General features: G+C 39.0%; 1 protein-coding gene and 1 long non-coding RNA gene across 9 annotated transcripts in view; one reads left to right on the top strand and one right to left on the bottom strand.

Annotated features, from left to right (window-relative positions):
• The window catches only part of svep1 (sushi, von Willebrand factor type A, EGF and pentraxin domain containing 1), a 103,388-nt gene that overhangs the window by 46,933 nt on the left and 35,025 nt on the right, over nt 1-21,430 (bottom strand). For 6 of the 8 annotated variants that reach the window (XM_044183575.1, XM_044183578.1, XM_044183581.1 and 3 more), the window contains 2 exons: nt 3,511-3,669; nt 2,052-2,231 (listed from right to left, as the gene is read on the bottom strand). In XM_044183575.1, coding sequence (XP_044039510.1) covers nt 2,052-2,231; nt 3,511-3,669 — 339 coding nt within the window. Of the gene's footprint in view, nt 1-2,051; nt 2,232-3,510; nt 3,670-21,430 lie in introns of those variants that run through there. The other 2 variants (XM_044183577.1, XM_044183583.1) reach the window with 2 other exon arrangements.
• LOC122870021 lies at nt 14,359-20,262 on the top strand. Its single transcript, XR_006376477.1, has 3 exons — nt 14,359-14,597; nt 17,910-17,965; nt 19,029-20,262. It is a non-coding gene; the product is annotated as an uncharacterized LOC122870021 (long non-coding RNA).

Raw genomic sequence — 21,430 nt, 5'->3', positions numbered from 1 at the left:
TATAAAAGAAAAAATCCTCATGTGTGCGTGTTCTGAGTTATGCTGAGGTCTAGCAAAGGGTGTGTAGTGTGTTATTTCTCATTGCCACCCATAGACAGACAGGCGGTTCAGAGGAGACCCCCTCCCTCAGGGCTTTACTAGCTGGGAGGTCCTACAGTATGTGGCAAAGACTAGACTTAGTGTAACACATGCAAGCAGACATATGCATACACACTCAGAAAATATATACCCAAAGCCACTACTATAAATCTTCAACACACACCCTTGAATATTCAGTGTCTTGGTATTTCTGAGTCACACTGTTGCAGTTAAAACTGGCATTTTCCTCATAATCTCTTGACCTCTCCAACTCCCTCTTCCTTTCTTTCTTCCCTTTCTGCTTTCTTGAACTTGCTTCCTTTTGTACAACCTTCTGTCCTTCCTTTCCTTACAACCTTCTTTCCTTTCAGCCTCTCTCTCTCTTTAACTGAATCCTCCCTACCTTTCTTCCTCTCAACATCTGGCCTGGCAGAAAGCAGTAGTCTCCCAGTAAATGTTGATTCCTTCAGTATAAACACATATGATCTCAATACACGGCAAGAAATCTTTATGCACAGAGACACGCTTACTCTGGCTCCCTCTTACTCTGGCCTGTAGGAGTCTCCGAATCAGTACAACTGATCAACTCACTCTTGATACGTTGATTTAGTGCTATATAAATGTTTATGAAGGTTCGCAGACATTAGAAGGTAGGTGGCAGGCTCTAAGGGCTTAATGAGGAATTATATGAGACGTGGTGTGAAGGAACCTGCTGGGATCAATCAGACAAGCTTGTATGTTTGTAATCACTATATAGCCAGGAGCATTATATTGTAAGATACTGTATGCATTATGCAAGATAATACAAAGTCTGCAATACAATACGAAAATCAGATGCAATATGCAAAAAGCATGTCACATTTTGGAGACATTTGGCTATAATTGGAGCTGGAACTCAGGATAGCATTCTGTTACTTGTTACCTACACCATTCACTTCCTTAAGGAGCTAATCAAGAGGCTTCACTGATATTCAGATAATCAACAAGCTAGAAAAGACTAATTCTTTGCGAACATCGGCTGTCAGCAGCCAGTCAGATTTCTGTTAACTTGCTCTCATAACCAAAGCAATTTAGCTTTATTATTCACAGTTCTGCCTTTTTTTTTTGTAATGTCTTTATTAGAGAGTCAACAATAGAAAGATGACAGGAAATGAGGGGAGAGAAAGAGAGAGAGAGATGGGTCCCGGGGATGTTGGTCAGAGCATTAAACCCCTAGGCCAACAGCAGTCTCAGCTTTTTAAGTACAAATCAGGTGAGAAGGTGATAGCAGACGCTCAAAGACTCCCACTCCTCTACAACCTTTATTTGAAAGACTGGAGGTAAAATATAAAACAAATACTACACAAATACATTTGAAAATATACAGTATATAAATACATATTTTATCGTCCTTGGTATAAACTTTGTAGCAGCATGACGTCATTTCATTGATTTATTCAGGGCCTCAAACCACCTATTATTAGGTCTTAATTTGAGCTGAAACTATGAGCTGATTAATCAATTAGTTTATCAAAAATTCATTGGCAGCAGTTTTAATAATCAATTACTTTTTTGTGTGTCTTTTTTCAAGCCAAAACACGAAAAAAATTCTCTGGTTCCAGCTTCTCAAATACATTTTTTTTATGCCATTGTGAACTGAATATATTTGGGTTTTGGGCTGTTGGTTGGACCAAACAAACAATGAATCCATTAACTGAGAAATAATCGGCAGATTAATCAATAATGAAATCAATCGTCAGCTGCAGCTCTACTACTAATACAGTGACCCTTTAGCAACAAATTAAAGGCAGTATTAATGCATCATTCTTGTAACTGTTGAACTGGTAAACTCTCATTTTCCCTCTTTTTAGTGGCAGTTAGTTTTGACAATAGAGAGACAACATAAGTTCAATGAAAAGACACCTGATAATGAGCGAACCCTCCACCTGTGATGATTTTTATTTTATTATGCATCAGGCCTGCTTCCTCCTCACCTCTGCAGTTGGCAGGTGTCCCTGACCAGGTGCCATCAGCCTGGCACAGTCTGATGCTGGTTCCCTGGAGTTCAAAATCTGGCGGGCATCGCACACCACAGGCTGCATCGAAGTGGTTGTTACATACATTTTGGACAAAAAAGCCATTTACTGGAGGATACAGTGGTGGACAGTAAACCACTGGGAGAAGAGAAGAAAGGAGAAAAATATCATGAAATCCTGAATTTCATATTGTAGCAAACACAAACACAATGTAACACACGCACACACAGAGAGAAAACCTGCTCGTGGGAAACACTGACACAGTGGAAAGTTAATGTTCCTGACAAAAGGATAAGAAGGCACGAAAGCAGAAAATTACAGGTTGTCAAACATCATCTCCCCAATCTACACAGAGGGGGGAAGAAAAAGCACAAAACCAATTTGTTGAGATGAAATGCTGTGTGGAAATCACTGGCTGATTCTTCAAGGAATGGGAGGGCCATTGAAATTATTAGAAGCAGATTCATGACACAGGATGCTCGTACTTCTGTGACATACTGTGTTTCTGTTCCAGTTGATTCATCTTCATGTATCACTACATTTACAAACCCTCACAGTTTTCACTATCCTTATCCAGTGGCCACAAATCCTCCCATATTTCTTACTTTAGAAAACATGTTTATTCACGTGTTAAAACCTTTATATAGATTTCCCCATCATTACAAACTCATAAGGCTTAAAAATAACACTATTTCCATGGTTTACTACACAGTGGCCTGGCTGACTGACTTGTTGGGGACAGAGTGAGATGAAGAGCTAAAGTATGCACTTGGAAGGAGGAATATTAGATATTAATCATAGGTACAGTGTGTGTGTTGCTTTGAGGCCACAATGTTAAATCCTGTGCCATCTTGCCATAGCAAAAGCATCAATTTGAGACCCAGTAAACTTTCTTCTCGCTCATGAGGGATGTATTCAAACTGCATTATGGTTCCTTAAAAAAGGCATCATTAATGGGCCATCAAACAGTCATAAAATCTGCTCCACCTACACAGGACGTGGCAACAAGTATAATAATGGAAATCAGCAATATTGAAGTTAAGTGATGCCGTTTTCCTTGGCTTTTTTTTTTCGTATTACAAATGTAGATTTTTTCCTTGGCATTCAGCTATTGAGGATTATTATTGCTCATACCAACTGGTCAGTTCTGCTAAATGCTAACTGCTCAGTTCAGACACATCATTCTTGCTACAGCCATTTCTTATGCAGCAGAAATTTTGTCTTAATGTTTAAAATAGTAAAAATAACAAATGTAATTTTTTTCATGAACAGGGTACAGGCTGAATCACTAATCTGTTTCATCAACTGATTATAGAAGGTGTCAAAAATTATTTTCTGCATAAGCACACACAAGCACCCGGGTTGAGACTCATCAGGCTTAATCAAATAGTGCAGATAACAGATCAGTTCCTCTTACCCTGACAGGTCATGCCAATTGGCTGATATCCAGGCTTGCAGACGCAGTCATTGAGGGAGGTGCTGCCAGGCTGGGAGGTGTGTTGCGGGTCGGGGCATGACAGGCAGGTGCTCAGGCCTCCTGGTGTTCCCTCTGGTTTATAGGTGCCGGGTGGACATGCTGGTAGGAGGAGAGGACAGAAACACTAGTAAGAATTTACTTAAAAATAAATTCCAAAATTGCTCACTATAAATGTGTGTAATGTCACGCACAAAGAGAAAGACAGCTGGATGGAAAGATTGGATGATGGACATGTATAAAAGAAAATTAAGTTGAAATGAAAAACTGCCTCACTGCTATTGCAAGACAGCTACAAAAGTTCCGTGACTGAAACTGAAAAACAGCATTATAGATTTATGAGGAGACTTTGATCATATTCATGTCTGGACATGTAATGGTGGAAAATGTGGCAAAAATGACTAAATGATCTCACTTGCTAGGTAAAAAAGACAAGTTCAGTTCAGAATCTTAATTATTCCAAGCAGGGAAAATTGTTTTGCGGCACCAAACATGATAGAACATTTTTATTTTGAAAGGAATGCAACAATCAAAGAAAGGTTTATGAGCATCTAAAACCCGTTATGGTTCGCATGTAAGCGCACATGGGCTACATTAGAAAAACCCTTTTGATCACCTGCGCATGCACACACTCACAGACACTAAGACATAATACAGACATAATACAGTATGTTTCCTTTTAGCATTATTATTATTATTACATGCTGTAAAGATGAAGAAGAAGCAGGGGTCATATGAAGGTCCTCCAACATTCTTTTATTCGCCATCTATCAACTTGCACAAAAACAGTCTCAGGGCATCCCTTGCATTGCAGAGGAGTGAAAATAAATGACTGAATCCATCACATCACATCTTATCACGGTTTAAAGGTTACTTTCACATGGGAATGTTCATAAATTATAGATTACCTGATTAAAGGTGTGATTAGTGATGTAATTCATTGTAATATTTTCAGTGGCGTAATGTTCGTCTAATTCACTGATATCCAGTGATCTCATAAGTCTCTGATGCTTTTAGATTAACTACTGTAAATTGGCTCCAAAATTCTGATTCTGATTATTTGACTTATGTTATTACCAGGGACAACAGCCCTTATCAGTCATAATATGGGTAGTTTCACACAAGCAATTTGCTCTGCTGGTAATTCCCATAATTCACAGCGATTTGCAGGGAAAAAACTTAATCAGTTGCTCCCCAAAGCCTTTGCAATTTTCCTCTGTGTTGTTTTTGTTCCTGTGTATCCAAACCACTTTAAAAGGAAACTTTTCAAACAGCAGAAACACATCACAGCCACTATATCTTTGATGACTGCAGTACATAGTACATATGATTCACACCAGCTCTTTTACCGTCACGTCCTTAGTCATAGTTTGGAAAACTCTCTCAGGAATTACTACAAAATGACTTGGTTAACCAATGTTTGTATGATCGATTAATCATTTGTCTGGAGCCAAAAGGTACTAATTTCATCATAGAAGTCTGAGAAGACTAACAAGTGTATATATATGGGGCCTGGAGTCATAGAACATTTGGCATCTTTGATTTAAAAATGACTTAGCGGAGTAATCAAAGTAGTTGCAGACTGGTTTTCTGTATACATATATTTATATACATATATTTTTAATTTCGTTGTTAGTGCTATGACTTTGACATTGATGCTGTCATGTTTTGCTATTTTTATATTATTTTAAAAAAACAACTAATGTTTGTAAATTGGTGTTGAGTATCCATGATCACTCAACATGAATAAGAGAATTATATTACATAGATATCAAATAAAGTTAATATGTTAACAGATTACAGTTGTCATTTCTTTTTTGGGTGCTACTCACATCATAGTCTATTCAAGCAAATCCAAATATTCAAATATCCAATTAATTGGAAAAACACACCCATAGTATTGACTATAACAGTTTCCAAATCAAAACAGGCGACAGAAAAAAAGGGAGTTTCAGACAGCTTTTTGGACAGTTTCATTTGGTGCTGAGAAAATCATAAACTTTCTCAACCCACACCCAGACACATCATTTAAACACTTTTAATAAATAAAACAAATATGCAGAAAAACTTGTATCCACATGAGATATCTGATGGGATTCAAAACCCTTTAGTGTGAGCAGCAAGACTAGTTATGAGCTTTACTATTATTTCAAGACAATAATATCACCTTACAGTAAGTATATCACTGTCTTTGTTGGCATCAGTTCAGAGGTCTCCAGTTTATGACATTAAGCTGAAGTAAACTGACTCAAAACACCTTCAACAGGCAACTTCAATTACAAGACATTCTGTACGGTAGTTGCAACAGAGAATCCACAGTACTAATATTCTTCACAACTCATTTACTCGCCGCTAAGCCGGAGGCCAGGTGTGAATTTCCACTGCTGAGCCAATGCCAGCCTGGCCTCTCACCACACTCACTCTCCCTCCCTCCCCCCCTCAGCTGAAACACAGCAGCAGGTCAGCCAGGAGATGTTAATCGACTGTAAAGCAGGCACTGGCTGCTGGCACTAAAGTGCACCCAGTAACCCACATCAAACACACACACACAGAAAAACCATGTGGTATACCTGTTCTGGTGCAGACAGTGTGTGTGTTTGACAGTCTACAATTTTCATTTGATAACAAAAGCAGCCGATGCAACGTCTCCACCCTTTAAACTCAGGGGAGGCATCTTACATAAGACGGGCCGACAGCTAAAAGTGTCCCCCTCTATTCAAGTCCTCAGGAATCTGTTTTACAGCTTCATGTAAGGTTTACAGGAAGCCTAGTCACTTTTAATGCGAATAATAATTCACCCGGAGCCCAACAGTGGAAATACTGTATCAAAAAAATATAAAATTTCAATTCCTGGCAGGTTGCATGTGCTGGCAGGTAGAAATGTACACAGACAGATGCATGGTCACACACATACACAAACACACACAGAGTTTAGAAAGACCAGACCTGTCTTTTGGCTACAGGAATCGGGACGAAGGAAGGAGGGAGGGAGCGATGAACAGGAAGGGAAAATGATGAAAGAACGAGCAGCCATGAATTTAAAATAAAAAGGAAAAGCTGGAAGGTGAACATGGAGAAAACTGTGTGAATTACCTTTAAAATGTATCACTGCTCCATGACTTGAGCCAAAAGTCAGACCCCATACTGAAACTAATTGTGTTTGGACCCTGCACTGGTCTGAATTACACAGCAGCCAATAGTCTCATTTTGAGTCCATCTATTTACTGCCTATGGCTGCGGAGTTAACTCTGCTGCACTGTACCCTTCATTTAGAGAGGAAGTGGATCGTCAGCGGGCCAGATGACCATAAAACAGAAAGAGCCTGCTGTGCCTGGACTGGCTGTAACTATATGGAGGGACAGCAGCTGGTCAAAGACATCTACTGTACACAGTAATGATCTTAGGAAAGGAAAGAGCGAGCCTTTATGACCAGAAGCTATTTATTTAAAGTTAAAGCAATATTTGAGCAATCCTAATAACTAATAATGAAGTTAAACGATGTATCATAACATCACCAGCTTTCATACTTTCCGATTCTTATAATGTCCGTTTTAAAGATGACCTTTTTTGAATAACTTCTTTAAAAACCTGCTACATCAGAGAGAAATATTACTTTAATAAAGGAAGTTGTGAGTATGCCAAACAATCATTTCTGAGAGGAGACGGGAGCTTAAGATAAACAGAGTTATCAAAATAGATGTCTGATTTTCCAACAAGGTATTCCTGCAAATTAGCGACCAATGCTGAGTCCCTCAACCACTGACCTGAGGTGCTCTGACTCCTTTTAAAGGATACGTTTGGATATTCAGTATTTTTCTTATTGTCAACAAATCCCACGAGAAGACCAAACAATGAATTGATCCTTTTAACCATTATTGCCTGTGTTAAGTAGCCAAAACTTGATATGTATCTCATTCCTCTGTGCCTTAGACCTCTATTGTTTTCCAAAAACTATTAAAAACACACCAGTGAACCACACTGTTGCACCGGGTGACATGTTACATCATTGCAATGAACATGGGCACTTTAGTTTATTTTGAGTTAATACCACATACACTGTTCTACTGTCGTAAATACTCACTAGAGCACCAAAAGTGTATTCATCTGCAGATGAAAATAGTCCCCAACAAATGTACGATTTACTCCTGTTTGAGTAACGTTTCCTAAAAACGACAGTGTCCAGCTGTTTTAGGAAAGTGCAGAGCCCTTTAAAAAATGTTATTATATATTTGTAACCCATTTTTAAAGATTTACGTCTGCAGTAGGAACCACCAGGCTTGAGTGCCATAGAAAGGGTAGGGAAGTTGAAAAGTTTAAGAAACACTCTAATGTATAGTTGGTTTGGGTGTATTCATGGACATTAAGGAAAATATAGAATAACACCAGCTTTATCCTTTAAAAGAGAGAGAGAGAGAGAGAGAGAGAGAGAGAGAGAGAGAGAGAGAGAGAGAGAGAGAGAGAGAGAGAGAGATTGTCTTTTTTATGCCACACATTCTTCTTCCTTGTCAAATTTGGGGCCTACATCACCCACAATGCAACTAGACTGCTGACAGTTAGGTCGGAGATTCAGGTGTGTCATGCTAGTACTGGCTAATGTAGCCTGGAGCCGCTAGCCAGATTTTTTCATTTTCAAACTTGTACTCTTCAGCACCAACTGATGCTGACTCAAGTGGCATCACTTGAGGCAATTTATCAGATTTTGTGCAGCTTCCTCTGGAGCCACAAAAGGCTTTAACTTTTTTCACATATGCAGTAGTACTCCCCAAGACATGTAAATAGATTCTCATGTGTAAAATCACTTCCCCTTTAAGATACTAACCCTTACTCAGACAGTATTAAGTCCAAACCTCACCTCTGAATAAAGACTTACAGCTCATGTAAGAGTTAACTATCTTAGCTGTCAGTAACATTTAAAATCGGAAAAAATAAGAATGCATTCTCTAAGGATTAAATAGGGAGTCAAAAACAAAAGACAATGACAAAACCAAGCACAGGCCAGTTCATCTGTTAAAGTCCTTTCTCCTAATATGAAGTAAGTACATTCAAACTGGCAGACACGTCTGGCCCAAGAGCCAAAGTTACTATCACACGAGAACCTCTCGAGTCTCTGGGGGGAGGCTGTGTTCGATTAGCCAGGCCTAAAAACAGACTGGGACGGGAACGATGAAAGGAGATCCAGAGGGAGAGCGAGAACATCTGCCTCCTCAGCCACAATGACAAACAGAGAGAGAAAGAGAGAGAGAGAGAGAGAGAGAGAGAGAGAGTGGTTTTCATCTTAGAGGGACATATTCTGCTTAGTCCAACAAAATCCACAAACACATGCTTGCAAACACACATGCCAAATCATACAGTACTCATCCACTACACTACAGTACTACATACAGTACTTCTCTTGAACATAAACCACTTTTATAACGAGGAAAATGAACCAAAAAAAATATTTTCCACTTAGAAACATAACTAAACACAAATATAAAACCTAGAATAGACAAATCTTGCAAGTGGTTCATAAGTAGGCCTGGGCATGAAACGTCTGGTCAGATCTAGTTTACTTATTCTTTGATCAGATAGTTCTTCATTTAAATTATAATTTTCCACATTTTAGACTATTTCATGTAAGCAACGTTGTTGTATGGCTGCTTGACAATTTGAAATTTAACGTTCAAAACTTGAAAAATGAAAAAAAAAATGTAGAAAAGGTATTACTTTGGTACTAATAGTACAGAAAGCTAGGTATCGTATCAGCACTGGTATCAAAAACTTTAAAATTATAACCAGCCCTATTCACAAGGCAAACACAGGACTGATTTTGCCATTTTAATCAAGCACATTTGTTCACAAGTAGAATTGGAGAGCCTAGACAATGACCAAAACAGAAGTAACCCTGTTAAAATGAACAGAAAAATGTATGTTATCCTTTGTCTTTGCTGTATTCACTCTTCTTTTATTTTGACATAAAGAATCTCTGTATTGTCATCTATCAAATCTAAAACCACTGAAATGTTATCCAGCTAAAAATGCCTACAAAACAAATTAGCCCTATGTGATGACACTCACCGTTTTTTGTTTGTTTGAGCTTTTGACAATGGTAGATAACTAGTGAAAAAACCCACTGATGACTTTGCATCTTAGAGAGAGACTAAAAGTATAAGATGTAGGGCTGGGTATCATTTGAACATTTTCTATATCTGTGCCAACATTATACCTGAGATTTGGTATCAATTCCAAAACAATACCTTTTTTAAGACCTTACTTTGGGGAATATAAGCATGTTATAACCATTTTTTCATCTAACAAACTATGCCAAACTGCTCAATGCATCAGTGTTAAATAAAGAACTTTGCCAAAACCAAAATATAGTCTAAAGTTACAAAAGTTTCCTGATTTAGATCAGATAATATCTGATCAAAGAATAACTTTACAAGCCTAAGCATATGACCAGGCATTCAATGCTAACTAGCGATACTTGACACGATTTTAATACTCAATAATACGGACACATTTCGGTCTGTACTCAAATATTATTGAGGTTTGACACCCAATCCCAGTTAGATGTAGAATCTTGCCCTTTCTTGTTGCTGACCTATGTTTGCCGTTGTAGCCATTTAAGAATATCCTCAGGTCTTTACTGATACCTTGCGTCTACTTACTTTTTTATGGTAAGTCAGTCAATTTACAATGGAGACAGATAAATATATTAATATCAGCAACACAACTGTGTCTTTATCCCACATCAATCTACCACTAGAAACACTCTACACTAAACAACAGTCAACATTTAGATTTAGGGAACAGAACTGTCACTGACATAATGAGTAGCTAATATTATGGGCATTATGTGCAAAGCAGACAATAAAAGTAACAAATACTTCTGTGATCCTATAATATTTGTGATGCTGTGACCCAATTCTGTCTGTCTGTTGTCTTCAAAGCCAAACAATGGAAACTGAGGAAGTCCAGCAATATTGCGAATGAGCAGCTAAATCTGGACAGAGGCCCGGCCACTTGTGGTCGAAGGCCCTCTCACACAAGAAATGTTGTTAAGTTGGACCTTAAATTCCAGGGTATTTCACTAAGAAAACAATGTTCACATGCGAGGAGACTTCCCATGTGCACTTGAGGTGCATAAATAGAAAAGGGAAGTGGACAATTAAAATGTATAGTCTAGTCCATAAAAACACACACATAAATTCACACAAGAAGAAACTAGTGCTCAGTTTGAATGTTTCATTTCAGGTAAACACATTGTCTGTATATACATTTACTCTGAGAGACTGACTATATGCATCTAACGCAGAATTCATCTGGACCACCAGGCTAGCTTGAAATGGTGGGATTTATGGATGTGAAGAATGTAAAGGATACATATGTGCAACAAAGATGAAAACATGAATCCCACAAGTGTCAGAAAGTCAAACACATTCAGCCCTAACAGCACTGATTGAAGACTGCACCTCTACATTCAGCTATAGACCCTCCTATCATTGCACTTATGGTTGCCTCAGTGACAAGCCACCATAACAAGAGAGCACTAGCATCTGTCCACCATTCCACTCCATATGGCAGAGTTCCCAAATTTCAGAACTCATGATCTCATGAAGATGAATCTATGAGGTCCTGTTGTATCACGAAGTTACCATGTGTACGTAGCATCACCGAGCATCAATGACACAATGGCAAATTCCTTGTACCTTGTTCCATTCCTTAAAGTGATAATATGAAGAGAAAATTAGTGCCAAACATAATGTACTGTAAATAGGACAATTCCTCCCTGCTGAAGTGTCCCTGAGCATGACACTGGAACCCCTTTCCAGCTCTAATAAAACAACAATTTCAGCTATTTATTATGAACCAGTAAGCTTTCAGCAGCAGGTTTCACACTTAGAATCCACTGAGAAAAATCACACAGTCAGCCTACAGAGAGCTGTCACCTGGTTTAGTTTCTGCTCTGCTTGAGGATATATTTTGCCCTCAAAGAATCAAAAACAGAAACCAAGATGTGCAGCGTGTCTGTGTTTGTAACGATAAGGGTCACAGGAATTTTCCAACCTCAATACATGGGTCACCTTTAGCAAAAAAAGTTTGGGAATCCCATCCCACGTGGAATGTCAGGAGGCTCTAAATCACATCGCCAGAGTCTCATTGAAGTCTAGTGTGCTCTCCAGCTGGATTGTGGAGTGAATATGGGGGATGAGGGTGAGATGTGGCTGCTGCACAGCTATCCACCTACACAGCCTCAGTCTAGTGGGGGAAACAGACCTCCATAAACCCCCTGATCCCAAGAATGTAAAATTCTGTGATGTGATGCAAGGCAGTCTTTGGAGAGGAAACTAAGGAAGTTCAGTGGCTGTTGGATCACTGTTTGCCTGCTTATTATTCAATCCTACTCCCGAAGGAGAATGACCTCACCGCAATTGCTAGATACCTCTTCTGGATTCCCAAGGACAGAGAGACTGTTCTGCTCGCTTATTACAGACTCCGGGAACATTGGGATTCAATGGGAGAGCGAGGCAAACCGCTAAACAACTGTACAAACACAGGTTGGTCCCCAGTCTGGTGTGCCTGATTACAGATGTCAGTGTGCTGAGAAATGTTGCGATAAAAGACTGTGGTATGATCTCAGTACACTCACAACGTACTATAACACTCAGAATGTTAACTAACATGTTTAAAGAAAAAGGCCTGTTTTCATTACGTCACTGTTTCACCAAATCCCTCAGTGTTTTCACACTTGCTGACGTGATTTGAAGGATGTGTTATCAGATGTATATGCACACAACCCATACAGTACGTGCAAATGCAAAAACCACACCACCATAAGTGCACGCATACACACTAATCCACCACACACAATCTGCCGTTCCCACAGTAGCCTCAAAGTTGGTGTTTCCTTGTGGGATTGTGAGTTCAGGGATGGTTTTTCCTAAACAGATTTACTGACAAGACACACGGCCATCCAGTGTGTGGGTGTGCTTGTGTCTTTCTTTGTGTATCAATATATTTGTTTATGTGTTGTGTGGACATAAAGCAGATGCTAAGCCAAATGAGAGTCATAAACAAAATGAAAACAATTGTGGTGTCTGCACTGTGGTCCTGCCAACTCTCCACACCCAAACATCATCTCACACCGCCGCAGACAAAAACTTGCACAAATTTTGTGTGTTTATGGACAGTGACGCACTATTTCTACTGAAACACAGCAATTTCTAGAGAAAGTAAGAAGCCATCGAGTCAGAATAGGAGCTGATTAATGGCTCACAGAACAAGAGAAAAAGAAAGGATGACAGATGCTTCTCTTCCAGAAAGCTGGCAGCTGCTGACTTCCTCCATCTTTAGCCTGTGACCTTTGACGTCGCGTGTGTGCCTCTTCATCACTTCCCACCAACTGGAGAGATTTCAGACAACAGCTCACATACACTGACACACACACACACACACACACACACACACACACATACACACAGAATGGAAAACTCAGAAAGTGAAAGGAAGTAGGATGGAGCACTGAAGAGGGTCAGTAAAAAAATACAGAGATGGATGGGGGTCACAGAAAGGGACAAACATGTTGGATTTGAAGAAGGGCAAAGGCCTTAAAAAAGACACTTAAGATGCTAAAGAAGAAATTCATTCCACCTTAAATTCCCATGGGCACATTTGTCAGTTTAAATTATGTGTGAGAGAGAAATGGAAGAAGGAGAAATATTTAAGTGCAAAAAGTCAAGGCAGAGAAGATATAATGTGCACTTTGTCAGCCCTGGGTGAAGTTGGTACACAAGATCATGATTTTTTTTAAAGCTGTAAGAAGAAGAAAGACAATGTTATCATTCGTGGCTACAGTGTGCGTTAATAAGGGATTCATTATTGATTATTTTGGTTATGAATATATGAATACTGGTATGCAGTGCCTTAAGTTAGTATATACTAACTAGTATATACTATAGTAGTATACTATAATATACCTCTAATATAAAAATTAATATTTGTCCCCCACCTTTTATCAGTGCTGTCTTGTCTTGTCAAAAGAAGAAGAAAGCTGAGTAATTGTAGTATTGTGTGAGCAAAACTGGTGAAAGCAACAAATAACAACAGTTTTCCACAAACTGTAAAAAAAAACAAAAAAACTGTCACGTTTGTTTAAGAAATCTATAATGTGGTTTAATCCTGATTATATTTGCTTTTGTGTGATTGTTTTAGGTTATGACTTCCTTTTAAGATACAGTAAGTGCATCAATTCACCAGAGTCCTGCAACTAAAAGTGTTTTTCACTGTGTTTCATCAAGACTAATGGAGTATTTTCAATAGAATAAAATAATAATTTAAACAAACGATATCATAGTTTCACCAATAAAAATGAAAACTGCTCACAGTAATTAGTTAGCTACAAAAACTATCTGGGAATTTTTACCATTAAGTTGGTTGGTCTATCAAAAAATAATGATATTTGTAAATGCCTGACAGTAGTGGTGACTGAAAATTAAGAACAATTTTGATAAATGATAAATTGTTTAAGTAACTTATCCAAAAAAAAAAACCCAAACCAACCAGTTTCTTAAATGTGAGGACTGAATTTGTATAATCATAAATTTAATATCCTTTGGTTTTGGAGTGTTTGAAGACTGGGCCAAAAATTCTGACATCAAATGATTAAGTGATTAATAGAAAAAAAAAAGACCTACAGCCGACATAAACAGTCAGGAATACACGACTGTCTATATATCTGAGCTGAGAGTTTATGTTTGTCTCCACCGTGCCCCTGGTCAGTCCTCAAGCTAGGTGTCAGATCAGAGCACATTTAACAAAAGGTGTTTCTGGTCTGCTTAATACGGCTCTGTAAATGGCTAATTTATGCCTGGCGCACCTGGTGACACGGTACAGTAGCTGGAGAGAGACTCAGAAAGACGGAGAGAAGAGGGGGAATCAGGGAGGAGACCTAGCTGTTGAAGGCAGGAGGAATATAAAAGAGAAATTGACGGAGCGATGGAAAGAAAGATGGAGGGACAGAGGAGGAGTGTTAATGACACACTGACACAGTGAGTTTCTGCTTCGCACCACTGGCTGTTTCACGGCTCCTTATTTTTCATGCTCTCCTGCAGAGGAGTGTCCTATTAGGCCCAGTTTATAGCCTCTCTGCCTCCTCGCCCCTTCATCTCTGTCTCTTTTTTACACACACACACACACACACACACACACACACAGAGTGGCCTCAGTTTATAACACAAGTTGTGTCTGCTTTACAGCATCCGTGACCTACAAACACGGCAGCAGTAGTCATCAATTAAGGCTTTTTACAGACCTATATGTGTCGTTTAATGAGAGGAGAGAGGGTGGAACGGGGCTGAAACATGTGGCGTCGAGGGAGGGACTAACATGGATTTCAACACTGCCTGTACTTTAAGACTGATGTATACAGTCTGCTCTAAAGCAAAAACTTCAAACGCGAAATGACATGAAAGACTGTCCGAAAACACCTGAGGGCAGCTCAGACACTGGGCTCTTTTAAAAGCAGCAGTTCTCCTTTCTAGGCCTTTTTGGTAAGCTGCCAAATTTTCTTTCAATTGCTGTACCTCCAGTTTTCACTTTATTTCTCCCCTGTTTCAATTGGGGTTTATTACAACTTGGGTTTTATTTTAGTAGCTTTGGCCATCATTTACAGAAGCCCTGAGAGGCAAGTGATCCATTTTATAAGTCTGATCTAAATAGTTTTCTATCCTGTGTTTATGACTTAAGAACAGGTGAAAACGATAATCCAGGATAATCGTTCTAAATTCCTTAATTTTTTTCTGTGAATATGTGAATCAGGTGGGGAAAAACAGTTTTGCCAAGATAATGTTTCTAAGTTAAATGTTTTTTTATCTGTGAAAAAAGCTTTGGCAGGTGAATTTTTTTATACTTTGTCAGGATAATTTTGTGTTAAGCCTCTTGTGGCCAAAATCAGTATTACAACAACACATGTTTTTTTTCACCTGCCAAAACTTTTCCCCCACCTGTTTCACAGATGAAAAAAAAAGGAACTTCGAAAGGTTTTTCACCTGTTCTTGAGTCATAAACACAGGAGAGAAAACAATTTAGATCAGATGGATCACCAGAATTTTTTTTCTCACTTCTCAGGTCTTCCATAATAATTTCTATCTGTTATAATAACATTGTACTTGCAAAGTAATAGCTGAGGTCTAGGAACGCGGCATCACGGCCAACAGGACAAGCAAAACAAGTGTTCAGGTGATCAGTCAGCTTGTAAACAAGCACGCAGTTTAACCTGATTATCTACCACTTTATTTGGAGGTCAAAGTGAGCACATTCAAAATGTCAGTAATAATCCCTCACTGTACAGAAAAACTGTGTGCTCACAACTACGGAAAATACAGTAGGTCAAAGTTGATCCAGGAAGTTGGCCTGTAAATTGTGATTGATTAGTTTTATCATTTGCCTTTGTTTTCTAATCCAAATATGTTTGGCTAACCTCAAGGGTTTATTTAAAACCTGCATGTTTATCTGAATGCTTGTGTTTCTTGCCCCATTTGACTTCTTTTTAATGATGCATTCCTAGATCTCAGCAATTTATTTGGTGACTACAGTGTCATTATTATCCATATAAAAAACACTAAGAATAAGACTAACTCTACAGCCATGCTAGCGGCTCTGTGAGGCTGTACTTAAGCACAGTAGTGCTGCAGTAGTGTACCAAATTTCATGGCAATCCATCCAATAGTTTTCGAAACATTTCACTCAAAACCACAAATTCATTGTATAGGGACCGAGAATGTCTGTGCCAAAGTTTGAGCCTATCCATTCAGTATGTGTAGAGATATTTCAAAGGATAAATAAAAACTTGCTGACCTGCTAGTAGTGCTAGAGGAAAAGTCAGGGAAACACCAAAGCCATTAGGATTCATCCTCTGGGGACCATAAATGTCTGTATTAAATTTCATGGCAATCCATCCAATAATTGTTGGGATATTTCAGCTCGACCAAAGTAGTGGAACGACCAACAGACAGACCGTTATTGTCGTAAAAACTACAAAAATAAAACCCAAGCTACAAAAAAACAGAATTATCCGTTATTCAACATTGCATTTATTGCTGTCAGGAATGAGGAGAGATTTTGTTTCTTTGCATTACAATGCCATAAGGTTGAGGAGCTGCAGCTGGTCCTCTTAAGGTGTTTGGGTTATTTTTTTAATCACTCATAAAGCCACTTTCACAGGTAGGTTTATACAGGATATACAATACACTTCATAAATAGTTTGAACCCAACTTACAATATATGCCCATTTCTTTCCTATGTAATCACCTTTTGATGTTTTATTTGTCTGGCTTTTATTAACATAACATCATATCAGAATATCACATAATATCCTACAGATTGTAAATCACTTTGCAGTTATGTTCCATATAAATAATCTTTATTACTGAGCTTATTAGTGGTAGTATTTCCCCCCTCTCTCTGTCTGGCACAGAGCCAGTCTGATCTTTGCCCAGTCACTGAAAGCTCTCCATCTATCCACCACAAAAGATGCATGGCTTCGGGGTAAGGAATCGCCCTCCCTCTCTCTCTCTCTTTCCACTCGGCTCACCAAAGAAAAACACAAACCTTAACTTCCATCCAATCAGTTTAAGTAATCAGTGGGGGGCGGGGTGGGGGTGGTACTTGACCCCCCAAAAACCCTCCTCTGCTTGTCCTCAGGAAATCCCAGGCATTTGCCCCCCACTCATAACTAGACTAAAACTGGGCCAGAATTCATGTTGAGCAACTGATGTTTTTTTTTTCCGCCACAAAAACATTGAGAAACAAGGACTTGGATGGATGCAGACACACTGTACAGAAGCAGACAGTCTGCTGTGGTTATTAATGCTGTGGGGATTAGGATTTGTGCAGTTAGAGAAAATAGAGAGTCTTTATAAGCATGTTTACGTAACATGTTGGATACGCTGGCGAAATTCACTCCCCTGGTAGAAATATATTTACTTTTGAAAACATTTAAGTGCAAATTACAATGACTGAGCAAACAGAAGGCCAGTGTCAAGTATTAGGCTGCTTTCATCCATCTGCTGGCGGTGGCTCTAATGAATGTCAGTTTTCTGTCTGTCCAATATACTGATCCAGAACAAGCTAAGATTCTGGTTACCCTCTGACCTTTCGTCTAGTATCACTGCGGGGTTGACATTTGCCCTTGACTAACATTTTGGTCAATGACAAGGTATCTAGTAAATTCTTATGGTCCTCAGATGTTGAATCTTAATATTTTGGACCTCCTCTAGTGCCGTCATATTTTTCCACAAAATGTCCAAATTTTATGGGCAGTTTGCCATGACATTTGCTGAGCATAACTTGTTCCTTTTTAGGAAACCCCGTGGCCTTTCATCCAGCAGCACCATCAGAAGAAACTTCATCAAGGCTGGTAAGAATAGCAAAACCATCATTAAATTGTTTTTATTGGAGGTGTATTGAATATTGTAGTGTGTGATGTTTTAGGACTTTAGCCTGTTGGTCTTTTATCTATTAATTTATTATTTTACCAGAACACCTCTATTAATTTAGCTTTTAAATACTGTTTTGGCCACATTGCTTTAAATAACTCTTTTCTTTGAACACATATTCCAACTATTTGTTTTACAGACCTAAAGACTAGCTGAAGCGTACAAAGACTGGACAAACCACACATAATGATTGTTTCCAACAACATACCCGGATTGTTTTCATACTGAACGACTGAGTAAATACAGTGACAACACATACGCAACTGGTAGGCTATGACCACAGTCGCATCGCTGCATCGCTAGGCAACTGCCGAAATCCTATAAGAACATGAATTTCCGTGTGGTTGTGTGCCAGAAAGAGTTTGCCAATTTACACTAGTTAAAATAATCTTAATGAGAACGACAAGCAACAATTGAAACAGATTCGATCCAACTTCGACGCAGTCACTCGTCATGCCCAAATCAATCGACTCAACAATCAGTAATTGGGGTCCCCACCTTAGATCTACATTCACTGAGAATAGTTTGGCATTTTTCTAAATGTTTCTTAACACAAATCTAAATCAAGTGTGTGACAAAAAGCACCTTAATTTAGTGTTCGTAAATGATTTAAAAGCTCATTGTAATCTATTATGACTACAGTATGTAGTGTCTGTGCTCAGATCAGGTGATATAAACAGGCCAGGCTCTGCACTATTGCCTCCTCAGACAGGCATCTGGTATGTGTCAGATCTATCAGTGTGGTATATTTTAATGGGTCAGAGGTGTGTGCACGCAAAGCACGCCAAAAACATGTGGCTTTGTGTATGTGTTGATCCCTGCATAATATATACTTGTGTGTAACCAAGTGTTAGCGTGACAGTGCAGAGGGATGATAATAACCAATGTGGGGTCAAGTTCAGCAACATTCCTCTTGAGTTCACAAAAAACATTTATCCTTTGTAACTTTTTTATTTTTATTCTGACTTTTCTTCATTTACACAGGAGACCTCTGCAAGGGGGGTGAGGCCAGAGAGTGAAAGGAGAGAAGACAAGAAATAACGATTGCAACATTCCTCCCATTTCAACACATTTCATAGTCCTCCTTTAACATTTAACAAATTCCACCTCTCATGCTGTCAATTTAATTCCTCTGTTCAATTTATGTCCACCTCGAGGCTTCCTCTGCAAGGATCTCTCGGTCATTCACATCGAGACCACAAATATTTACAGTGCAGACGCAGTAAATGCCTTCTTGCAACACACACAAGGAAATAGATATTCCAGTCCATCCACAGAGAGTTGGATGTGTTGTGTTCAGGGCTGAGTGTTCAGCTCGCTGCTGCCACGCGTCTCCTCTTGGGATCAAGAGGCTTTTATAGACTAAATATTGTAAACATTGAGCAATTCTTCCAATATGTTTTGTTGCACTCACAGCATTCCAGTCAACAGCTTATCAAGAGTAAGCCAAGTAAATGCATTTGCTCATATTCCAAGCACAGACATCCATCAATATATTAAATATTGGGAATATTTCAGTGGAACAGAATCTTCTCAAATGTAAGGGACTTAGGGCCTTAACTATTACTGGCATACAGAGAAAATGAACAGTGGTGGACAAAATAATGAGCAAGTTCATTCTTGAACTTGGAAAGAGTAATTACACATGCACAAAAAAATCTTAAATCAAGGTCCACTTACTAGCTTTTTCTGGAGCTTTCATCTGCATCTCACAGTCTTCATCAGTGTTTGGAATTTGCTCAGTCAGTTATCATGGAGATGACTCAATTGTCATTATACCATACTTAGGAGACCTTATGACAACTGAGCCATTTCCATGACAACTTAGCAAACTCCATCTGCTGAAGAAGACCATATCATGCATTTGAAGGTGGAAAAAGCAAGTACGTGGACTTTTTGTTGATCAAAATGTTTCTTAATGTCCTGACTTGTACTGAGCAGCCACAGAATGATTCATTGGCAACTATTAACCTGAATAAACACCATTTCTGTTGCATTCAAAGTATTTTCTCTCAACTTATTTTGGGAGTTCTTTAAAATTTCCCACATGCTACATGCTTGTTCCAAAGAGAACAACAATTGCCTATTAATATTAAAATAATTAACATTTCCTACAATTTGGGCAGATCATTACAGACCAAATACTTTTGAATAAAAAGTGACAGCCATACAGTAGAATCCCATTCAACATGTGCAAACTTTTAAGTAAAGTATAGATTGCTGCAGTATCTTGGATGATAATAACATATAGTACATTAAATTGCCCAATATAGCATCAAATAAACTGTAAGGTAATTTGGTCTCTACACTGGATAGATCCAGTGAATTAAAATGAACTGCAATACCAAGGAGTGTGGGAATGTAGTTTAATTAACGCTTCAAAGCTCTGCCTTATCAACGCATGGAAGTCTGTAGTTATTCTTGCTTATTTAAGCAACAAAGCAAAGGGTAGAACATTGAGAAAGATAAAATACACAAAGGTAGAGTATAGAACAGACACACACAGAAACATACAAAAGTCAAGTTATATATGAGTTGGATATTGGACACTACATCTTATATCTAAGTCAGCTTGCAAATATTTTCTCCGAATCCTTTTCCTGTCGTCTCACCTGCCTTGCGTTATCTTTCTTTGTTTCTTTCATACTGTCTTTTGCTCTCTCTCTCTCCCCCATTCATCCCCAGCAGAGCCGTCCTGAGAACAAAGCCTGTGCTGACACCACATTAACACAGTCCAGAGCTCCTGTCATTCTCTCAGGCTACAGAAGAGGCTGATAAGCCAGAATGTGTGACAGGAGGAAAACACGTTACCTTCCTGCACCCCCACTTCTCTCAGTCTCTCACTCCATTTATCCACTTTCCCATTCCTCTGGTGATCCTCCGTGATGCAGATATTGTGATCTTGAGATTGGTATTTGAAGAGAGAGAGTCAGAGTAAACCACACTGTGCAGTAACTGGGTTCATCATCCGTTTCTATCTGCTGGGATTCCAGTCGTGTTTTCAGTCGTGTGGAAGAGGCTTTTCACTTGGCTGTCGACAGATTCATAAACAACACTGCTGTGCACTGTAGGGATTTGGATAGTGTTTCCAACAGAGCCCGTCAGCCAATGATAATAATAATCCACTGACAGGCCTAAGGTTCGGTCATATTATTTTCAGATGTGTCAAAGACTGTTAAATGTGAGAAAACAAAGTCCAAAAAGAATAAAACCTCTCCAAACTTTCAGTCTAGACAACGAGCCCACCTGAAGCCACACACAGACCATAAAGCTTATGCAAACCAGAGCAACTTCTAACTCTGGCAGTGTATGGCTATGTCTGTCTGCCACTCAGGAGCCCTGGCATTGCTGACGCAGACAGTGTACCCATAATTCACAAAACACCT

This window comes from Siniperca chuatsi, linkage group LG22, assembly GCF_020085105.1.
Source record: "Siniperca chuatsi isolate FFG_IHB_CAS linkage group LG22, ASM2008510v1, whole genome shotgun sequence".
Taxonomy (NCBI): domain Eukaryota; kingdom Metazoa; phylum Chordata; class Actinopteri; order Centrarchiformes; family Sinipercidae; genus Siniperca; species Siniperca chuatsi.
Note: the sequence above shows the minus strand (reverse complement) of the source record. Positions and strands in the feature narration are given on the sequence as shown.